Source organism: Hippichthys cyanospilos, chromosome 9 (genome assembly GCF_059441005.1).
Source record: "Hippichthys cyanospilos isolate Australia breed blue-spotted pipefish chromosome 9, RoL_Hcya_1.0, whole genome shotgun sequence".
NCBI classification, from domain to species: domain Eukaryota; kingdom Metazoa; phylum Chordata; class Actinopteri; order Syngnathiformes; family Syngnathidae; genus Hippichthys; species Hippichthys cyanospilos.
In genome coordinates, this window is record NC_142377.1 from 19,253,889 (window position 1) to 19,274,953 (window position 21,065).

Sequence of the window (21,065 nt, forward strand, 5' to 3'; positions counted from 1 at the left end):
AAGGGGAGGGACTTTATTCCAAGAGGGTCACAGACAGATCATTGACATTCTTCAACTTTAATTTATGCTTTTACACACTAAAATCAATATAGCTAACATTTATTTACTATACTCTGGCTTGACAGTTTGCTGGTGAAAAAGTTTAGGAATTTTTTTCAGCGTTGGACTGACCTGTGGCCCTGTATCCTTCGAAGATAGATGCGCTTCAGCATACAAATTCAGAACCAAAATGAGCAGTCTGCAGTAAACTGGCCATTTTCAAAGATGATAATTAGACGATCATTATCGTATATCATAGACTTCACTTTACTGAAGTATGTGACTATGTTCACAAATTGGACCTTGGCATTGAGCATAAAGTGTAAGAAACTTAATGGGCTTTAGAAATGGAGTTATCCTCCCTGTTAAAAATTGTGTTCCTGTTGTTATTAGTGAATAGTTGATTTGCATCTTCAGATATTTGGAAACACTTTATATAAAACCAATTCCTAACCAATTTGTAGTAGACAGGGCACATCTACCTGCCGTTATTTATTTATTTATTAGCCTTAGTTTGGGTACTCCTGATTTATAGACATTTCACAATTGTATCCTTCTCAAATGCTTCAAACACATTTCAACTTATTAAATCACACTTTTTAAATGCTATACAAACACATATGAGGGCATACAAATAGAATTTAGGCAGGAATGCATAAAAATAATGCATATTTTGTCAAGGCTTTATGGTGGATTAAATATTGTATTCATTGGTATTCATTAATGAAAGATATTTTTTAGACATTTCTTGAAATCATTAATGGCTGTCACATAATTACAACGTATGAGAACAAAATCACCTTATAGACATTCCATAATAACAATTGTTCAAATTGACACAGATAAATTATAATAACAGACTGTTTTTAAATGAGTGTATAAAGTTGAGTGGAATTTGGATAAAACACAGAGACAGCGTTGGCAAAATGTGCCTTTAGGAGGCGGAACCATGTTTTGTTATGAGTGACAAAACCTTGTGAATATCTGGGCATGAACAGTGGCTGACAGCAGCTTCCTCATGAGTGGGTCAGCCACTGCAGCTTTTCTTTCCCACATGCGAGCATACGAAATCCTAGACTGTAAAAAAAAAAAAAAACACAATTGCTAAATAAATCTATTTAATCTTGCAATGCTTAAAACCCCACACATTCATGTGTTTTAGTTACGTACTTCAATGATACCAATGAGCCCCCTGCGTCCCTTTTCTCTAGGTAGCCGCACAGACGACGGCTCCGATGTGGATTCTGAGCCCGACTTGCCACTGAAGCGCAAGCAGAGGCGCAGTCGCACCACCTTCACCGCCGAGCAGCTGGAGGAGCTGGAGAAAGCTTTCGAGAGGACGCATTACCCGGATATCTACACCCGGGAGGAGCTGGCTCAGAGGACCAAACTGACAGAGGCCAGGGTGCAGGTAGAGTCCAACCCGCCCACCAATATTACACTTTGTTCCTTTTTGATGATCTTCTACAGAGTTTACTGTGAAAATCTCACTCCGTTATAGTCCTTATAATCATGACACCAAAGACTAATCATTGACCATACTGAACAAGGAAGTACTCAGATCAATAAGACACAGCAGGCAAAAATCGGCCATGTTGAGGGTCCACGGAGTGCCATTCACGTTCCTAACCCATTCAAATTCCCGTCCCTAAACGTAACCAAGTCTTAACCATTATCTAGTCGAGTTCCTTATCGTAAAGGTAATCCCAAGTCCCATCCCTAACCCATTTGTGTTCCTAACTATAACAAGTCATACCTTGAACAAATAAAGTTCCTATGACTAACTGTAACGCCAAGTCGCTCCCTAACTCATTCAAGTTCATAATCCTAACCGCAAATCCTAGCCGTCACATTCAAATACCTAACCCTAACCGCATGCCCTAACCCAAACCCATCCCATTCAAGTTCCTATCCCAACACCATGACTCCTAGTCTTACACTATTCAAATTCCTAACCCTCACCACCAAATCGAACCATGAGAAACACGGTCAAATAAAAAAAAATTCTACCTAAACCTGTATTCTACCTAAAAGCAATCAGCCACTATTGGGTATAGAAATGACCAGGATGACCTCCAGAGTATCATGAGGGCCGCGTTCCAAAATTCTAGCCCTTGGCGCCAAAAATAAAAAAAGAATAAGCTCACATAAGTCAGACCCCGGAACTCAAAGGTCCCAGACATATCCGTGAATGGTGCTTTTGGTTTGTGCACGAAAAATGGAAGGAGACACCTCCAGCTCATCTAGCTATGATATGACGATTATGTTTCTATAATACAAAAAATATAACAATTTCTTAGTACAAAACACATTACTTCTTGATTTTGGTATACACATGACCTCCCTGCAAATGTAAGCAACTGTCAGCTCCTTTGGAAAATAGCATTGACTGGTCGTTTGAAAGCAACGCTGGGTGTGAGAATTTCGAAATAGACATTGCATTGTAACGCTGTAGTGGTTTTTCAGTGTATTGTACCAGTTGCAATTTTATGCTAAATTGAGTTGTGAATAGAGGCTGATGTCTGCTATTCCGTACTGGACTCAAAATTCTCTCTTGTATGGATGTCGATGTAGTTTGATGGCTTGTTAATCCCTGCAAGTGCATTGTCGTCCGACTACTCTAGATTGCATTGCACAGTGCTTTTAAAGTTGTTCCCATGCTTATCACCATCCTCCAGTGCTGGAGCGCAATTGGATAAAGAGCCTGCGAGCTGCCTGCTTGCCCACTTGAGTGCCACGCAGCTGTGTGTCAGCGGGGGAAAATATTTACAGTAGAGTTATAGCAGCAGCTGTTCTCCCAAAGTTTCGGGGGGCGAGAGGAGAGAAAGTCGAAGCATTCCTGATGGATTTCTCATTCCGGCCGTTTGGCCAGGATCTCATCCCATCACTTTCAAGCTCGCCGCTGCTTGTAAAACCTTCCACATATCACACGGGGTTCCTCATCCTCTCATGGGACCCCTGTGCCCCGACAACATTAATCAATCAGCCACCGGTTGAGGTGGGGGGGGGGGGGGGGGGGGGGCTCCCTGGGGCAGCCCTCTCCTCTTACCGCAGTCATTCACACTCTGTCTGAACCCCTCCAAGTGTGTTAGCGCTTGCTAAGTGTTCATCCGTTAGAATAACTGCTTGCACACATGTCTTTGTCCATCTCTTTGTATTGCATGAGATGGCGTTTGTTGGTTTTTGAGTCTTATCCGTGAGAGTGACATAATGTCCATGTGTGGGACGCAGCTGCTACACTGGAAACCAATCATTGGTTAAAAAAAAGGAGGAAATGGCGGACACTGTGAGTGTATCTGCATCTGTCCATCATATATTACCTGATGTCTTTCGGGCGTGGATCTTCATGCACAGGAGGTTTGTTTTTCGTGGTAGTGACTTATTGGACTTTATCGTCTTGTGGAGAGTCATCTAACTTTGCCACCGGGCAACGCCCACCCGCTCAGACAAAAGCTCGAATGTTCTGCGGTTAAATGTCACTCAACTGTTTTGGACATGCAATTCAAATTCGGTAGCATTCACAATTCCTATGACAATTGTACTTTTACACCCCCATAACTTTTCACAACTTATATGTATATATTTGTCAGATTTTTGTGAGGTTGCTTGCGATAAAGATGCCTATCAATTTCCATGTCGGTATTTGATACTGGAAATTAGACCTGAATGATCCAAATCCCATTGCATTCCTTCAAAAAAACGTACAAATTTGTTAAGTTTCACTTATTTTTATATTTCAATAGAGTTTTATTCAGTACTACTACACTGATACCTAACATTTAGCTAACACATCAAATTTGACCATAGCTTGCTAATTAGCTGCTAGCGACACAGACAAATAAATTTGCTGTTTATTCCTAGCAATAAACAAAACCGATTAATACCTATAATGTAAGATTCTTATTGTACATGCTGCCATTCACAACATTCATTTGTAATTCATTTCATAAGTTTGAAGCAGTTTGGAAACTTGTGAAAATACCCGAGGAAGGAAAAGGCTGACACGCAGTCATCCTTCTGGAATCGGAAAAGTGTATGTGCAAAACAAGAGATACATTAATTGCATCGCTAATCTAACATCATGTGATCAATTGCGTGAAATACTGTAAGATCTAACTCTGTTAGGACACCATTTAAATTTCCATCATATTAACCCTGAAATTTTAATTCTCGGCTCGGTTGTACAGCGATTAGCATATCCACGTCACAGTTCAACGACCCGAGTTCGAATCCACCTCGCCGCGGCCCTCCTGTGTGGAGTTTGCATGTTCTCCCCGAGCCCGAAAAGTTCAATTCCACAGAGTACAAGAAATTTCGTGTCTACACGCCTCATGGGAGCTGAAGTCTCCGAGCCACGGTTTGAGTTTTGCCTGCAGCTAACGCTTCTGGTTGTTTACATGTGAATTTTGATGGAAAGCACATGTGTGTTTCATCGTGAAGCAAGGCACCAGCTGGGCCTGTGCAAAGGTGCCCAAACGATGGGAGAAGACAGAATACCCTTTGGCCTGAAAAGCCGGGCTTCTCCTGCACAGCTGCAATGACGCATCCTCCAGATGTCATTGAGCGCCAAAGCTGTTCGGGTTAGGTTTGGAGCAAAAACAATAGACGAGCAAAGTCATAGTCGAACCCATAGTTTTGTCTGTTGGTCATCAAACATGCTTGGCGGTGCGCTTGCGACCTCCAGCATAAGGAGCAGGTACAACTCGGGAGGCCCCGAGCTGTCAATATACTCCAGGATTCTGGCATTGGGCTTTGACTAGCAACACAAACTCAGCACCTCATAAACGGGAACGTACTCCCTTGTGTCCGGCCCAGCTCACCATTTTAAGACCCCCTCCTTCGTCTCTCTCATCCATCTTTATCAGCGCCCGCTGTCGCTTTCAGCAGCAGCTACCAGCGCTCCTTTGCCAGGGCGTTTTATGACCTCGACTGACAAATTGTGGGATACGATCCATGGGAGCTGTTGAAGGCTCGCCACAGTGGGAGGGAATTCTTCCTCTGCAGTATCTTCTCCTTCAGATATCACCTTCCATATCAACTTGTGAAGGGATATTGTGAAAAACCTGGACATTTGGGGGAGTTTGCTGCGCACTTAACGGCATTTAAGGTCGCTGAAAATACTCCACAAGACTATAAATCATCCTGGATAACAACATTCACAAACTTTACTGTATAAAAGTTTTTTAGTTTTTTTTTTAGTTTGGAAGAAAGTGTACGTTTGCTTTGCATTCCCGAGATTCACCGATCTGTAAAAATAGATAGATAGATAGATAGATAGATAGATAGATAGATAGATAGATAGATAGATAGATAGATAGATAGATAGATAGATAGATAGATAGATAGATAGATAGATAGATAGATAGATAGATAGATAGATAGATAGATAGATAGATAGATAGATAGATAGATAGATAGATACTCTATATGCATGTCACTGATTGTTTCTCCATGGTGGGAACCAAATCCCTCTCTTCATGAGGACCTCTTAGACTTGTGTGGAGCATTTTGGCAGACCCCACGAAGTCAAACTTCTTTTAGAGGATCAAGACTTATATTTAGAGAACAAATCTGATTGAATTTTGGATGAGGTTAGGGTAAGGGTTAAGGTTAGGGTTAGGGGCAAGGAAATGCAACATGTCAATTGCAAGTAAGGACTATGACAGAAATAATCCTTGTGTGTGTGTGTGTGTGTGTGTGTGTGTGTGTGTGTATGTATGTATGATGTGTTTTTACAAAGTCAGGCATATATCATTGAGATTAGTATTGAGTCATTAATAAAAAAAATACATAATTTGGACAAAAATTACAATTTAGAGATGCCTCCAAAAATAACTCCTGAAGGTCTCTATTTTTTTTAATTGTTCTCAGTTTATGAAAATGTCATTTGTAGACAGTGTCAATGTGTGTATATAGGAAACTGCTATCTAAAGCCTCTGTGCAGCCTACCACAAAATAACCCGCCAAGAGTTACTTATTTCAACATAATTCACAAATGCTTTACAGAAATGGACATAACAACCAATAAAAGTTGAAAACTCCATGATTTGACACCTCCAGCATGACATCGGATAAAACCCAAACCACATTTGTTCCACACGGCTGATTGTTCTTCCTTACTTTCTAGCTGATCATAATGTCATGTCAGAGGAACATGGTAAATAACCATATCTAAGTCACCAAAAGTTCCAAGATCTCTGTGCATTTCCGTCCATTTTTACTTTGGTGATGATGCAATGTTAATGGTTGAACAACCCTTTTTTTTTTTTTTTTGCGTTATTTAGACTGAGCCAGTGCAAACTCTGCACCCCGTAGAGTATGTTAGATGAGATCCGCTTTCATTACCAATAAACATTCTGCATGTCGCTATTATACTTAGGAGAATCTAATAAGTTATAAGCATCAGCTTTTACGAAGCATGAAAATCAATTTTTGAGGTGGGGGGGGGGGCTTGTGCTCGCCACTTGGTCTGTGTGTCTGGTTACATGATGACTGTCTTCACACGTGCAATTTATCGACAAAAGTACTGGGACGCATGGGTATTTAGCTGTAAAGCATTTCAGGAAACTGCGTGCATATACACTAAATGGAGGGGAAACATTTTAGGTCGCCACTGTTTGCGTGCACCTGATGGACAAAAGTATTGGGACATGTCTTGGACAACTGCATCTTAGGAGCCTGTGTATAAATACAGTGTATCAAGGTTTTTGGACAGTTAGTGAATCCACCATTTTGGTATATTTGCATCAATGGAAGAACATATTAGAACACCAGGACAATAAAACCTTGTATAATTAAATGCTTTATAGACAAAAAATATTGAGACACCTGGTCATTACACCTTGAATTCATTTAAGGAGTCTCTTGGAACTTGGGGAAAAAAAGTATTGAGAGACAAATGCTTTGGACACCTTGGCATCACCCCTACAGGATATAGAAATTAATTAAAGTGAGCAGCTTCTACTTCACTGAAGACTTTGAAAGAGGTCTACTCTAACTCTTGATTGATTAATAAGAATGTCTCAGTCATTTTTGTTCCTAAAATGCAGCTTTGCAGCTCAGACCGGTGCAGTGAATTCACATACAATATAAACCAAGAGGGATGTGCAACAAAGTGCTGATTGTTTCACTATCAATCGCCCACCAGCGGCAAAAGAGAGAAGATGACAATGGAGCCGAGTGGCGGCAGCCGAACCCAACAGGCAAACCGTATTCCCGCCAGTGTGGGGTTTATGTTTCATAAAGGCACAAATAGGATTTATGTAGATTGTGGTTTGGAGAAATTGTTGCCGCGCGTCTGAGTGAATGTTCTAACACTTTCTTATTATTAGAATTTAAATGACTTTGGTACAGTGCTTCTGTACTCCTGATACTTATCAAGTTAATCCCACTCTCCTCTCAAATTCACACTCCTAGCTACTTTAATTAGCATAGTGCCAGTAGTCTGGAAGGCAGCGAGAGGAAGAGCGAGACAGTGGGAGGGGGCAGGAGGGATGAGGCAAAGCGGGTGAGGAAGAGTGATATTGCGTGGTAGGAGACTGAAGGAGTGTTTGTGTGTTGAGGCTGGTTGCGTCACCCCCCCCAGTGCGTTCAGGCTGGATATTTTGTTTTGTCATTATCTCGCCTCTCGCTATTCATCTGTAGCAACATGTCGCAAATTGGCTCCTGAGAGGCGTCACACATCCGGCATGTACTTGCCTTCTTTTGACAGCATCCTTCATGGAGGATCGGCTGAACGGGGAATTTACAGGGGAGGACGCGTGATCCGTCTATTGAAGGCGAACGGCTCGCTAGCGCGGTGCGAGGACGAGCTCAGATCAGCGACGATATCAAAGGAGACACGGAGACAGCCCGCCGTCAATCGATTCTTTTGGCTGAGGGTGAATGAACGATTGAAAGGCAAATGTCTTCATTTGAATTGAAGGCTAAGGCCTTGCCCACACGAGCACTCTTTCTGGCATTAAACCTTTAGTGACTGCACAGGCAATGTTTTAAAAATGCTTCACAGAGATGCCTTTTGAAATGCATTATACGTGTTTGAAAATAATTGCTGCAAACGTGAACAAACACCGAGATCTATATGGTAACGTGATAACACTACTTGGTTTGTTTTTTTCGGCTTGGCTAATTTATGGGCGTCAATCGTGAGTTCCCAACTACAGTGTTCCCTTGCCACTTTTTGTGGGAATGGGGGAGGAGGGAGAAGGAGGGTAGTGCTCAGGGCGGTGAGGAGTGTTAGTGGCCGCGTACCGCGCTCTAGCACACTGTGTTTTCTATGTTGTAAAATAAAGTTTGTGCCCAAAAAGAGATACGCTCAATCTACAGTTAGGAGATCAAAGTCATGAGGGAATAAAAAGGAGGCAATCTTTTATAACATTTCATCAACTTTATATAACTAGAATGCCCCTCGGGGGAGAGTCCTACTTTGTTGAATTCACCAATAAGGGGTGTTTCTGATCCCTAAACTACGAATAACGAGGGAATACTGTATATCATAACCTGAACAATTTTGTTCACATTGGTGGTTAACAGGAGCAGTTTTGAGTTACTTAGTTATTATGACCTGTTAGCAGGCAAGCTAGATGATGGCTAGTGACACTAGTGGCACACAGAAGTCTTAAAATCACTATAATTTCATGGCAAAGACATGTTAAGATGTGCAGGCATAAGCGAGATGTCAAAAAAAGTAGCATCTTTATCAGAAATGTATTGCCACTTTACAGTGACTCTGACTAATATTTCAATACTAAAACACATTTGTGTATAACATTATTATATTAGTTTTATTGTACTGCGCTACATGTACAAATCCAGTAAACCTTTTTAGAGCGAGGGATATGTTCAATATACTGTACATCTATAAAAGTGGAAGCAGCAGCACGAGGTATGGTGAGAGCGTAAGGGGATCCACAGACAAAGCCACAACCAGTGTGTCCAATGGTTCCTGCACTTTTGCACTGCGTCCTAGAATGAGGGATATGGCATTGCATCCGAAGCATGTGAATGAAGTTTGCATGTGATACACCGCAACCTTCACCTTTGGTCCCCCTCCATCTTTGAGAATCCTGCAGCAGAGCTAAGCTCGGAAGCCGTCCGCCGTCTTTGCCTTGTCCAGAGTGCAAAGACGCCAGGAACCCTCTTAGCGCTTTGAGAAGGAGGCCCGTCGTGCAGGTAAATACGCAAGTGACGAGGGAGCTCTCGCTGGGCCGCCGCCGCGGAGAATTAAACCGGATTGCGGAGAGCCGAGCAGAAAAATTGTGGTCCAAGGTGACTTTGTGATCAGGTTCCAGAGCGCAGCTTCAAATCTGCGGCTTGGGGCTGTGTGTGGATGTGTGGCTTTTGGTGTCAAAGACCCTCAGTCACATCATTTCATTTTGCATGTTCAAATTTTAAGTGTTGAAAAGAAACTACAGTATTTGATTACTTTTCTAGTTCATGATTTTGGGGCCTCATTAAATTTAGTGCATTGGTTGAAATTTTTTTACGTAAAAAATGAAAAATGAAGATGTAAGATTCAATACAACTACATAATTTATTTTAAAATGTACAGTTGATTTTTTTGTATTTTTGTAGTTAAGCCTCCTAATTTTACTCTGGAATAAAGAAATGTCAATAACATTTTAAATGCCATTTAGCCATTATAAACAGGACTAAATTCAGCTAAAATAATAATGATGATGATGATGACAATTAGGTAAGTCGCGATCACGTTTTTTGCCGTTTTGTCACTAGCTTCATGTTAGCTTTTGGCAATAACTACCAGATAGTTTGCATTTAATTCCCATGTTTTTCTTATTTTTTTTGGCAATGGATTTGTACCTTTGTAACACTTAATAATCAAAAATTGAACCTTAATATTTTCCCCTAGTCCGATCAGTTGAAAATGATGTGATTCGTCCCAATTTTCGATCATGGGATCGAGATCAGGGCATCCTTCGATAATTAGTGATCATTAAGGAAAATGCATTATTTTGAATTTATTTCAATTATTTGTACTTTTTCACATTTATTCTCCTAATGTAAATCCATTAACGGAAAATTTAAACTGAACCTCAACCAAGCTTTTATGTTATTAATAATTAAAGCGATTATTATTATTATGCAACTTACACATGCCATAATATAATTAAATATAACGAAATCTTTAAAAAAAAATCTTATGTGAGAAACAATATACTGTAAGGTATATAATGCTAGTTGTTTCATTTACTTTTGTTTTTACATCTATTCTACGGACTGAAATCCTTGAAGTGGAATGTAAATTTTACAGGTGTAAACATAAGTTAAGTTACATAATTATACTGAAGGTATCGATAAAGGTTGAAAAATTTATTGAAAGTGAACAGTTCTTAGTATAAATTTGTAATTTTTCTTAATGCGATCAGACTACATTTCCTTCAAAGTAAAATTGAACCTGTCATACAAGTTAAGCACTGTATAAACAGACTAAATAACAAGGAAAATGATCAAATATGTCAAATATTATTTTTTTTCACACAACCAACAAATGCCTTCCTGCAAAAAATAAGTCATGCGAGATTTCTGCTTTGAATGTTGACACAGCATGCTTAAACAATAAGTGTGCCAAATATGGTATATAAAAGGAATGCACAGTATGAACCTGGGCCTCATCATCATCATCATCATCGCAAAGCGTTCACAGCAAGAAGAACAACAGAGAAACGTCTAAATGTTTTTGTGGCCCTCATGATGAAACACCTCCTCGCTCTTCTTGGATGAGCGAAGGCGGGGGAAGGAAGTTAAAGTGAACATAAAAGAGGGCCGGGGTGAGAAGATGAGGTCGGAGGTGAAGTGGCACTGCGGGATGAAGGAGATGGTGGGGGGAGAGTGTGTGTGTGTGTGTGTGTGGAAGTGAGGGGTGGGCGAGGCAGCTGTTTGTCTGGCCCAGTAGGAGTTTGGATAGTTCAGACCTGCGAGCACGCTCCACTACATCCCAATAGGAGCCACTTGACTGGAGCCACACATCACATTTGTTTTGCGGCCGCTGATTGAGGCTACAGCAGATGAAGACTTTCTTCGCCGCTCTCTAAAAGTCCTGTTTTCACACATTCAAATGTGGCTAAGATCCCGTGTTGAATCTTTTTTTTTTTTTACAAGTTTACGTGTATGTTTGTGTGTACAAAAGAGGCACCCCCTCCTCAAGAAAAAAAAAAAAAAAAGGCTGCAAGTGTAAGTCCCCTTGAAAGTGTCCCTCTTGAAGGACTGTTTAAAAAGGGACGCCCCCCTCTTTGTGCCCACTGTTCTGGTTGGCGTATGGAGGGGCTTTTGTCCCCCTCTTTCATGTGCGCTCACAATGGGCCGGGCCGTTTGAAACACAACAGTAGATGAACTGCGCTGACAGTGTATTAAACTCTGATGAATTGCCTGTGCGAGGCATAGATCAATGTCCTTCAACCCCCCGAGCACGCAGCGAAGGCCGGGCCTTGTCTCGGCTAAATGGAACAGGTTGCTGGCTCCTTTCACAAGGCCTGATTATATTCATGTTTTGTTGAAGCAGAAGCCTTTTTAAAATGTGTAAATCTTTCTAAAGAACCTTTTCATTCAGGGTGATATTGTGCGCTGCTTATTTCAGGAGCGCTGTCTGTCTAGACTAGAGCGGGAGATGCTTCTTTTTCGGCTTTCTAAATAGCGGTCACATTGACGCAACTATTACTATGGCCAATGCGAGGTTTTGCCGCCTTTGCGATGCCGAGCCATGACTTTGAAGAAACTGACAACAAAACGTTATCAAATATGGACAACGTTGGAAAAAGTATGGAATATTTTGAGATCTTGTATTATTAGCCTAGGTTATGACAGCATTGCTTTTTAAAATGAGATTTGAGCTGATGAATCAAAATACTCGCAGGTGTTAACCGCCAAAAACTACAGCAGGTTTTGAGCTGACGCATCCCAAATGATGTGGCCGTTACTTTCTATTTTAAACTCAGATGTGAGAACTGACGGTAGAAAAGACGCAATTGAAAATGAGTTGTGCGATTCTGAACTTGTTTAATTTCTTGTTTCGAACAGCTGAATCTCAGTATGCGTACTTGTTATTTTGTATTATTAAGCCAGATGGCAAAACATTAGAAATTGAATTCAAAATTTTGAGAGCTGATGTTTGACAGAGGTATAACCTATAGTTGACTTATTCACCCGAGTAGGGAAAATATTTGAAAGAAACTCAATGTTTCGAGCTGCTTTGTGACAAAGGTTATACTCATAACATTATGTTAACCAAGTAACTTTTAGTCGTGTACTGATAATTGACAATCGGACAAGCCATCCTGTTTTAGTTACATAAAATCGAACAACTTTGGAAATCAAATGTTTATTGGTTTCAATGTTCTAGGTATCGAAAACCTGGAAAAATTAAAGTATAATTTCCAGCTGATGACTGACCAATGCTGTAGCCATTTGTTTGTTTGACTTTGTTTGACCTTTGATAGAATTAAAGGTTTTGAGCTGCTCACTGACAAAAGTTATAGCCATAACTTTAATTGAAGTACTGGCATTTTTTTTTATTGAATATTTGTCTCCCATAGTTTCTAGTTTTGGTGATAAGAGTACAGAAATCTGATTCCCTTTAACTCCCTTTAAACTTCTAACCATGTTAACCCACTTAATTGTAGTAGAAAGAAAATGTGCTACTTTCAATCGTTGTTTTTCCCTGATATCTCCTTCAGGTGTGGTTCAGCAACAGAAGGGCCAGATGGCGTAAGCAGGCCGGGGCCAATCAGCTCGCTGCCTTCAACCACCTGCTTCCTGGTGGATTCCCGCCCACTGGCATGCCCACTTTACCCACGTACCAACTCCCGGAGTCTAGCTACCCCGGAACCACACTGTCACAGGGTGAGTACATTTTTTTCAATAAACCAAGTAACAAAAACTTCAAAACGGAATATAATAGTTCAAGATGACAATTAATTACAAGTAACAACATTCGTTTTTTGGAAAAACAAAGTCCGGACAACCAAACATAAACAGCTGGGATGTTTGAAAGAAGTGTAGTCATTACTTTGTTTGATGAAATCAAGAAGTGAAGTCTCAAAACAAAGATAAGAGTTTTAAGCTGATTTTTGACAAGAGTTGCAGCCTTTTCTTTGGTTTAGCAAACCAAGCACCACAAATGATCATTAACTTCTGAGCTGATAAGTAATACTGTGGTGTCGTTACCTTGTTTTAAATTATACTGACGCCTTGTAAAATTTTAAGCTGATTGTTGACAATAAATGGTCTTACTCACTAAAACAGTCAGGTTGTTATCTGAGGTTGACAGTGGGTGGTTTCCTATGAGCAAGTAACATTTTGAACAAATGATTTATAATATCTGTCATAAAGCTTTGAGCAGATGGTTGACTTACTAGTTAGAACTGTAAAATTGTTGGGGTTTTTTTTGTTTAGTTTTTTTAATTATTTGTACTTAAAAGATGTGAGTACATCAAATTGAATCCTCTTTAAAATACCACCTTTAAAATGTATCACATTGTCTTTCATTATTTCTGGTAATGATAATTCATTCAAATGTAAAAAAAAATCTTACTTAAAAAACTGTATAAACTGAGACATATGATATTGACTATTGATATATATATATATATATATATATATATATATATATATATATATTTTTTTTTTTTTTTTTTTTTGATGATGACGCTCGACAAACTAGTTAGCTTTGAATTGTCACTGATGTATGTTATTATCCCCCATCAGAGGGCAGTACCTTGCACAGACCTCAGCCCTTGCCCCCATCCTCCATGCACCAGGGGGGCCTAAGTGACAGCAGCTCGGCCTACGGCCTGTCATCCAACCGCCACAGCTTCTCCAGCTACTCTGACTCCTTCATGAGCCCTTCCGCGTCCGGCAACCACATGAACGCAGTAGGCAACGGGCTCTCCCCGCAGGTCAGTTACACTACATGGCCATACCCCTCCCTCCTGCCGCTCTCCTCACTTGTAAGAATTATAACGTCATTGTATTTGAGTGCAATTAAAATGTTCGGCGGTATAACTATCAACATGGGCCTTCCAAAGCTCCTGGATTTATTTCAGCGACTCCAAATTGCTACATTGGTAAAACAATTGGATTAACATCAACAAATTAAAATTCATCTTGATAGGAGAAGGCGAGCACTCGAGCCGCTCCAAACAGCCACTTTCCTGGGACGTCTAAATCCTGCACGTCGCAGCCAGAACACACCAAGATGAAATAATTAGCTCAAGCTTAAAAATGTAGACCCATAATCTTCTTGGTGTAATTGTCTGCAGACTCCATTTTTTTCCCCCTACCCTCTTATTTCCTCTCTGTTTTATTTTCAAGCACTCACAGAGAAGTTTGGCACTATTTTTACAGTTTAAATCCATTTCCGGCCCTCTTATTTCCTGCATAAATAACGAATCCCAGGAGTTAACCTCTTTGGGTGTCATGGTCGAGGTTGATCTTTAAGCGGCACAGAGTGGCAAAGAAATGATTTGTAAATGATGCAAATCGTGTGTACGGACTGAATTATACACAATTACCCATCAAGACTGGCCAGCCTTGCCCACCCTCACCGACAAGATGCGGTTAACAAGCAGAAAATAAGATTGAAATGGTGCGTAAAGAGTTGAAAATGAATTTCAATGCCGCATTTGTCCACAATTACCCCTATCGTTCACGTGTGTTTTATTTGAGCCCCCCCCGACCCCCTTTTAAAATATTTCTCAAAGCAGATTCTTGGTATTACTGTTTTTTTTAAGAAGAAAGAATTAAGGATTTTGTGACAAAAAAGAGATTTTCTCTCCTGCTGGAGCAATGGAGGAGGATAACACGGCGGCTCACAGCGTGTTTGATTGTTAATCGTGGCGCAGGGGGCTTTAGCTGCTAATGCTTCTGCTGCAAAATCTGAAGAAAAACAGCAGCAACACCAAAGTCATTTGAACATTTTTTTTTTTATCCATAAAATTTATGGCGCGCTCTTATATTGGCATGTTGTCGTCTTCAGTCAGGATGGGGTAGGATATCAAATAGGTCCTGTCAGTCACCTAGTATGATTTTTCTTCTTATTTGTATGTATTTTTATCTGCATATTTATGTATTTTGCTATTTAGAAAATATTTGTATTTTTTTGTCCTTTCAAAGCTTCATTTTTCCTCTTTTATTTAAGCCATTACTTTGTTTTCTGAACCCATCTACAGACTAGTTAGTGGAGTTAGTTAGTGATTCAAATAGCTAGTTAATCAGCTAGCTACCTAGCTAGCTGATTATCTCCCCTCTTACTATTTTCTGACAGCTTTAAAAATAAATGTAAATTATCGCACCAATTGTTGACGATAAGTGAAGCCATTAATTTGTTTTCATAACCCATTTTTCATCAATCTTTATCAAACCGAAAAGTATTAAACAGTCGTTAGTCATTGTATCAAACTTCTTGAAAGTGAAAAATATTTTTACTGACAATTGGCAAAACCCTGACTTTGTTTTAATTGACCAAGAACTGAAAACCTTCAGTACCTTAAATGATTTTTTTTTTCTATTCGTGGTTGCCGACATGGCAGTTGACACTGACAGCTTTGAGAAAATAATTTAAAAAATGTGAATTTGTGGTGAAACTAACTTTTCGGAAAAAACATATTTCAGTTGATTGGCAAGAAGTAGCCAGTATGTACTTTAACTCTGTCAGGCTCAAATCAAGTTTGAGTGTTTTTGTTTTATATATATTTTTTTACATCTGACGAAAAAAAAATGCTCATAAAATATTAACGTGAAATAGTTCGGTGATTCTCATCTCATTATTGCAAATCTGCAACGCCTGTCTCGAGAGGTTTGATATCTCAATTTCTGACAACAGTTTTGAGTTTATAGTTGACTTGATTGCCCATTACTTAGTTTTAATAACTCAAATATTAAAGTTTGGAGGAAAACTGTGTTTTTTGAGCTGATGATTGACATCCAATGTAGCTTTAATAAATTGACTGCTGCCGGTTCAGCATTTCACGTTTTTGAAAGACGTGTGGGTAATTTGATCCAAATGAAATTTGCTGGACTTTGGTGGCGATCTGCTCGCTTAGCAAGCATCTCCCTTGTTTCATTTCTGTTTAAATGTGAATTTTAGGGCCATTTTTTGCTCGATGTTTTGATGCGTCATGCCACGCTCGTGTGCAAGGCCGCACGACATTCCCATCAGTTTCTCAGCATGGAGACGAAACGTCCCCACTGGCAACGGAATCAAAGTTCACGTCGGCGGTTGCCGAGTCCCGCCGAGCGCGCAAACCGACGCGCTAACCCGCCACCAGTTAGTGCAGCTGGCTTGCAATTAAACATATTCTCAGAGATTGCACATTGACTTCATTCGTCATGATTTACAGCTCTTGATGGGGAAGAAATGAAGAGCAATCCATTAGAATGGAAATGAGCATTTAGAATTGTTGCATCTGCTCGCATGAGATACGCCTGTGCGTTTCAAAGTGTAAGCTATATGGCCCTTTGCTACCAAAAAAAAAAAAAAGAAAAAAAATCTCTGCTTCGCAGCAAATGGGCTGCGGTGGCACACCGCCAAGTCCGTAATGGAATCCTGCAGCGTTAGCAAGACCCTACAGGAGCCCTGCATCCATTCCAATCCCATAACCTATCCCGACTGCACACTTTTTTTTTTCCTCATTATGGCCATCCCCACAAAAAAGTGAAAGCGCTAGCTGTTTTCATTGGTGATGTGTTTTGACTGCTCGAGGGGAGTCGCTGGGTTAGCTGTGCATGGCTGGACAACAGCAATGACTTCAGAAGTCTTTTCCTTGTTTTCCTTGTTGGTCATTTAGAGGCTCAGCAGTCCATAGCCACACGCAGAACCCTAGTTCAGTCTTATCTTTCTAGATGTTTCTCCCGTCATTGGGAATGAGCACAGTTTCAACAAACTGTTATGTAGTTGGCGTTAGATGGTACTTCTCACATTTTCTGAAGTGGCCTTCCTGGAAGTAATATTCCTCATTTCTGACTGGCAAGGACATCTGCTGAGATACGAAAGCAAATAACTGCCATAGGTGTAGATACAAAAAAGCCTTTGAATTCTTACCTCTGTTTTTCAAAACTCGCTACAAAAATAATATCAAATGGGGAGAAAGAAATGAAGTTTGATGGTAGAATCTAGAGTCTGTTTTGTAACAAACACAACTCTGACTAGCCTAACAAAGTATGTATACCAGCAAGGTACAAATGCTCATTTCATTAGAATGTCAATGTTCCGTCAGCTAGCGTAATGCTAATACATCAAGGACTAAGTCATAGCATTGATTCCAAGGTGTTATAACCCTTGAAGCAACTATATGCACATGCATATATTCTTTATCCTCTGTAAAACTATTATTATATATCTCATGGGATCATCTACAGCAATTGCGAAACTTAATTTGCATCTGTATTTTGTACTCTATATGATGTGAGCTGCTTCTTTGTCGTTGAATAAAGGGGCACAATAAATGAATCATGATGAGCAACCAGTTTAATACTTTGCTTTTTATATGATAATATTTTTTTATTGAAGTGTGGTATTTTCGTGCTATCGTGTTTCTATACATTTCAGTTGCAAAGATGAGAAACATTTGAGAAGTTTTAAGATGTTTTGAAGTTTCACTGAGGGTAACCATAACTACGATGGGGCTGACAAAATCTAGCATTGACAACTACCCTGGCATCCTTGCACTAGACCATCAGTGATTGCAAATTGAACATCCCCCATCGCCATTAGACCAGGAAAATGTGAGATTTAATTTTAGTCTTGATGAAGGAAGTTGACAAAAAGGAACTTTTTTTTTTTTTTTTCCCGGAGTTTGATGAAAGTGTTTTGGAATGGCAGGGGTGTATGTGTGTGTATGTAGAGGGCCTTTAGGCTGTGTGAGTGGGCAGGGCCTTCACACACACGCACACACACGCACACGGGATCAGAGGCAGTGTGCGGCTCTCACCCTTGCCTCCCTTTGATCCGTGTCCCGGGGCCTGCCCGCCTGCCCGCCTGCACCGCACCAACGCACGCTGACACCGTGCTCACCAGCGACTCCCCACAACTGTCTGAGCGAGATAAGCCAGGGGAGACTCCAAACTGAGCTGCTTCTCCTCCATTAGCCTACGAAGAAGCTTCTTTAAAAAAAAAAAAAGATGGGATGAATTATTTTTAAGAGCTCTTCGCTGCCAAAAAATGGAAAGAGGAGAGAAAAAGAAGGGGGGGGTGAAGCATACGGAACAATCTGGCTTCATTCTGCCTGACTTCTAACAAGACACCCTGCACCTGAATACCAATGAGAGACAGGGTTGGGGGTAAGGGTGGGGGGGGTTGGTGTAGTCCCCCACACTATTAAAACTTGGGCATTAAGCCTCTCACTGGGCACTGTGTCAGCTGGCAGCCGCCGCTGACAACAAATCAAAGGGGATGAGCACATTGCCCGCCTGCATTCACAGCACCACCGCTCGCTCAGCAAGGGGGGTGCAGGAACCGTGGGGTGGGGGGTACGTAGTGGTTAATTAGAAGTCCCATTAAAACAAATGCTGTTTCAATTTGGCAACGATTTAAAAAAAAAAGATGTAAGAGGCTTTCTGTTTAAAAAAAACATAAATAAAAAAATAAAGACACCCGCTGTTGGCAGCTGCCAAGAAAATCCAGGAGACTGTAAATCATATCCAGTGGCTATACTGTTTGTGCACAGATTATTACTGCTGCCTGTTGTGTTTGCAATACTTCTGAACTCTGAGGAAACCTGCGCCGACTGTGACATCACTAACACGCACTACACAAGCGGTGTGTATGTGTGTGTGTGTGTGTGTGTACTCAGCTAAATGCTCCCATTTACTGAGATGTAACAGCATGTACGGGGCATCTGTTTCTATCAATAGCAGCACATGTTGAATGAGGAAAAAAAACTCTGCAAAGTCCTCTACATTGCTGATTGGAATCAACGCCAAATTTGAGATGTTTTTGTTTTTTTACTACGTGACTTGAAAGTTGTAAGAAAAGTCCACCGAAACCAAATACGCATTTATGTGGTAGCCTCATTCACACAATCTTCAGAATACCAGTATTGATCTTTCTCGAGCTCTCTGACAAGAGGATTTGTGCAAACTAGCCCATTTGAGTGGAATCTTTTCCACCACATTTCTAATTTGTATCAAAACCCAATTGAAAATAAATTAGAGGTTGGAGGTTAGAGAACATTTACTGATAAATGATTAAATAAAAAATAATTGATTATAAAAAATAATCTACTTTTGAGTAATCGTTTATAGAGCTAGTTTCGTTTAAAATTGTCCAAATCCTTGGAACTTTAGCCTCTCAACTGTAAATATCTGGTTTCTGTCATTGCCCAAAGCAGAATTATTATGTTTGAGTTTAATCGAAATAAAACATTTGCAAATGTTTGTTTTTCACTTTGAAAAAAAATATATATATTATTTTGGATATAAAATTATATTTTATTAAATTCCGTCTGACAAGCAACCGAACAAACAAGCAACTGAATATAAATTAATTTAATTCATTAATTTAACATTTTCCTCAAGGTCAATTCGAAATAATGTCCTGGTTTTGAACTAATGCATGTAAATGAAAACATTTCTAAAATCCAATTCATTGATTAACTGACAAAATAATCAACAAACGATTGTTAAAATAATTGTCAACTGTAATCCCAAAATGAATAAATAAAATAAAAATGTAGAAAATTTAAATCCTGATTTCCTTGACCTATGCACCATCCCTCCTGAAAAATGAGATGCGATGCTGTTTGAGGATTATCGGCTGCATTGATAATCATGTCGGAATCGGAGATTTTGCTTTCTGTATGTCTCCCTGGCAACTAAGTGAAGCAATCGCTACCAAATATGGTGTTGGCGTGGCGTATTCATGCTCTTATTTCTCACCTAGCAACCTTCCCTTCCTCTCCATTTGGCTTCATGTCATGGCGCGCTCACTACCCCCCCCCCCCCCCCCCCCCCCCACCCCACCCCACCCCACCACCTCCACCGCCACCTTCCTCCCGAGCTCCAAAACGTCTCTCCCCTGGAGAGCCAGCGCCCAGATGAAAGGCTAAGGCGGACAATAAAAATGCTATTTAAATGCAAGGGTGTTTGTGTGCGAGTGCGAGATATTTCCCGCTGAAAGTGAGCTGCCGCATCCCGATAAATAATAAATATAAGGGGAATGTGATTTACATTTATCTCGCCGAGGCAGCCAATATGAATTTGGGTAAATCCTAGAAGATGGGGATTTAAGGAGCAAAATGACTGCGACTGATTCACATGCTGTGTGTCCCACGCATCCGCGATGCCTATAAGGTGCACAGGCCTACTACTGCCGCCTTTATTACAGTGGAGGCGCAAAACTTGGATGCCATCTAAAATAGACGCCAATGATACTAGCTCATCCGTCCACTTGAAGGTGACTTTTGCTGGCATCGCCTTTCTCTCGAAGGACCCCGATAACAGCATCATGACAACTTTTTAGAGGCTACTCATTACTTTATAAACACTTGTTTGAGTTGTTTGTTCGAATCTCATCCACGAGGAGCTTTTTGAACTAACTCGGTGACTTAAACCCCAGAGACGAGAGCCTACATCAGTCAGTCGCTCAACTACTTCCTCAAAGGAAGGTGTCTTGAAGAAATCGCTGAGGTCTTTGAAGAATTCTCCCCAAAGACTCGAAACACCCTGGGCCTAGGTCACTACTGTCCCATCTCCACGATACACACTGTTGATGGTGCGCTGCCCAGATGGATCTGAAGTTTCTCAAAGCTGCCTGGACTCACCAAACTCCTTCCAATTCAAAGTGTTTCCCTCTGAAGTCGGATTCCACGTACCCAGCTTATTAGCAGCATGGCCATCTTTCCTGGGATTGTGTCTAAATTGTACCAAAAGTAGGAGTCAAAGCTCCCTCTGATAGGGAACTTGTCCAGATAACCTTCATAAGACTTTGCTAGGCTGAAGCAGCACGGCTGACGGTTCTGGTTCGTCTCTTTACTTGAGTGGTATCCAAGACACAAAGCCTGGAGTTGACCATGTAA

General features: G+C 40.6%; 1 protein-coding gene and 1 long non-coding RNA gene across 5 annotated transcripts in view; one reads left to right on the plus strand and one right to left on the minus strand.

Annotated features, from left to right (window-relative positions):
* Positions 1 to 21,065, plus strand: part of pax7a (paired box 7a) — a 66,172-nt gene that overhangs the window by 29,450 nt on the left and 15,657 nt on the right. For all 4 annotated transcript variants that reach the window (XM_088422856.1, XM_088422855.1, XM_088422858.1 and 1 more), the window contains 3 exons: positions 1,251 to 1,450; positions 12,729 to 12,894; positions 13,759 to 13,949. In XM_088422856.1, coding sequence (XP_088278982.1) covers positions 1,251 to 1,450; positions 12,729 to 12,894; positions 13,759 to 13,949 — 557 coding nt within the window. The remainder of the gene's footprint in view (positions 1 to 1,250; positions 1,451 to 12,728; positions 12,895 to 13,758; positions 13,950 to 21,065) is intronic.
* LOC148419321 (uncharacterized) overlaps positions 1 to 21,065 on the minus strand; it is a 73,278-nt gene that overhangs the window by 16,133 nt on the left and 36,080 nt on the right. The gene's annotated exons all lie outside the window — the stretch shown is intronic.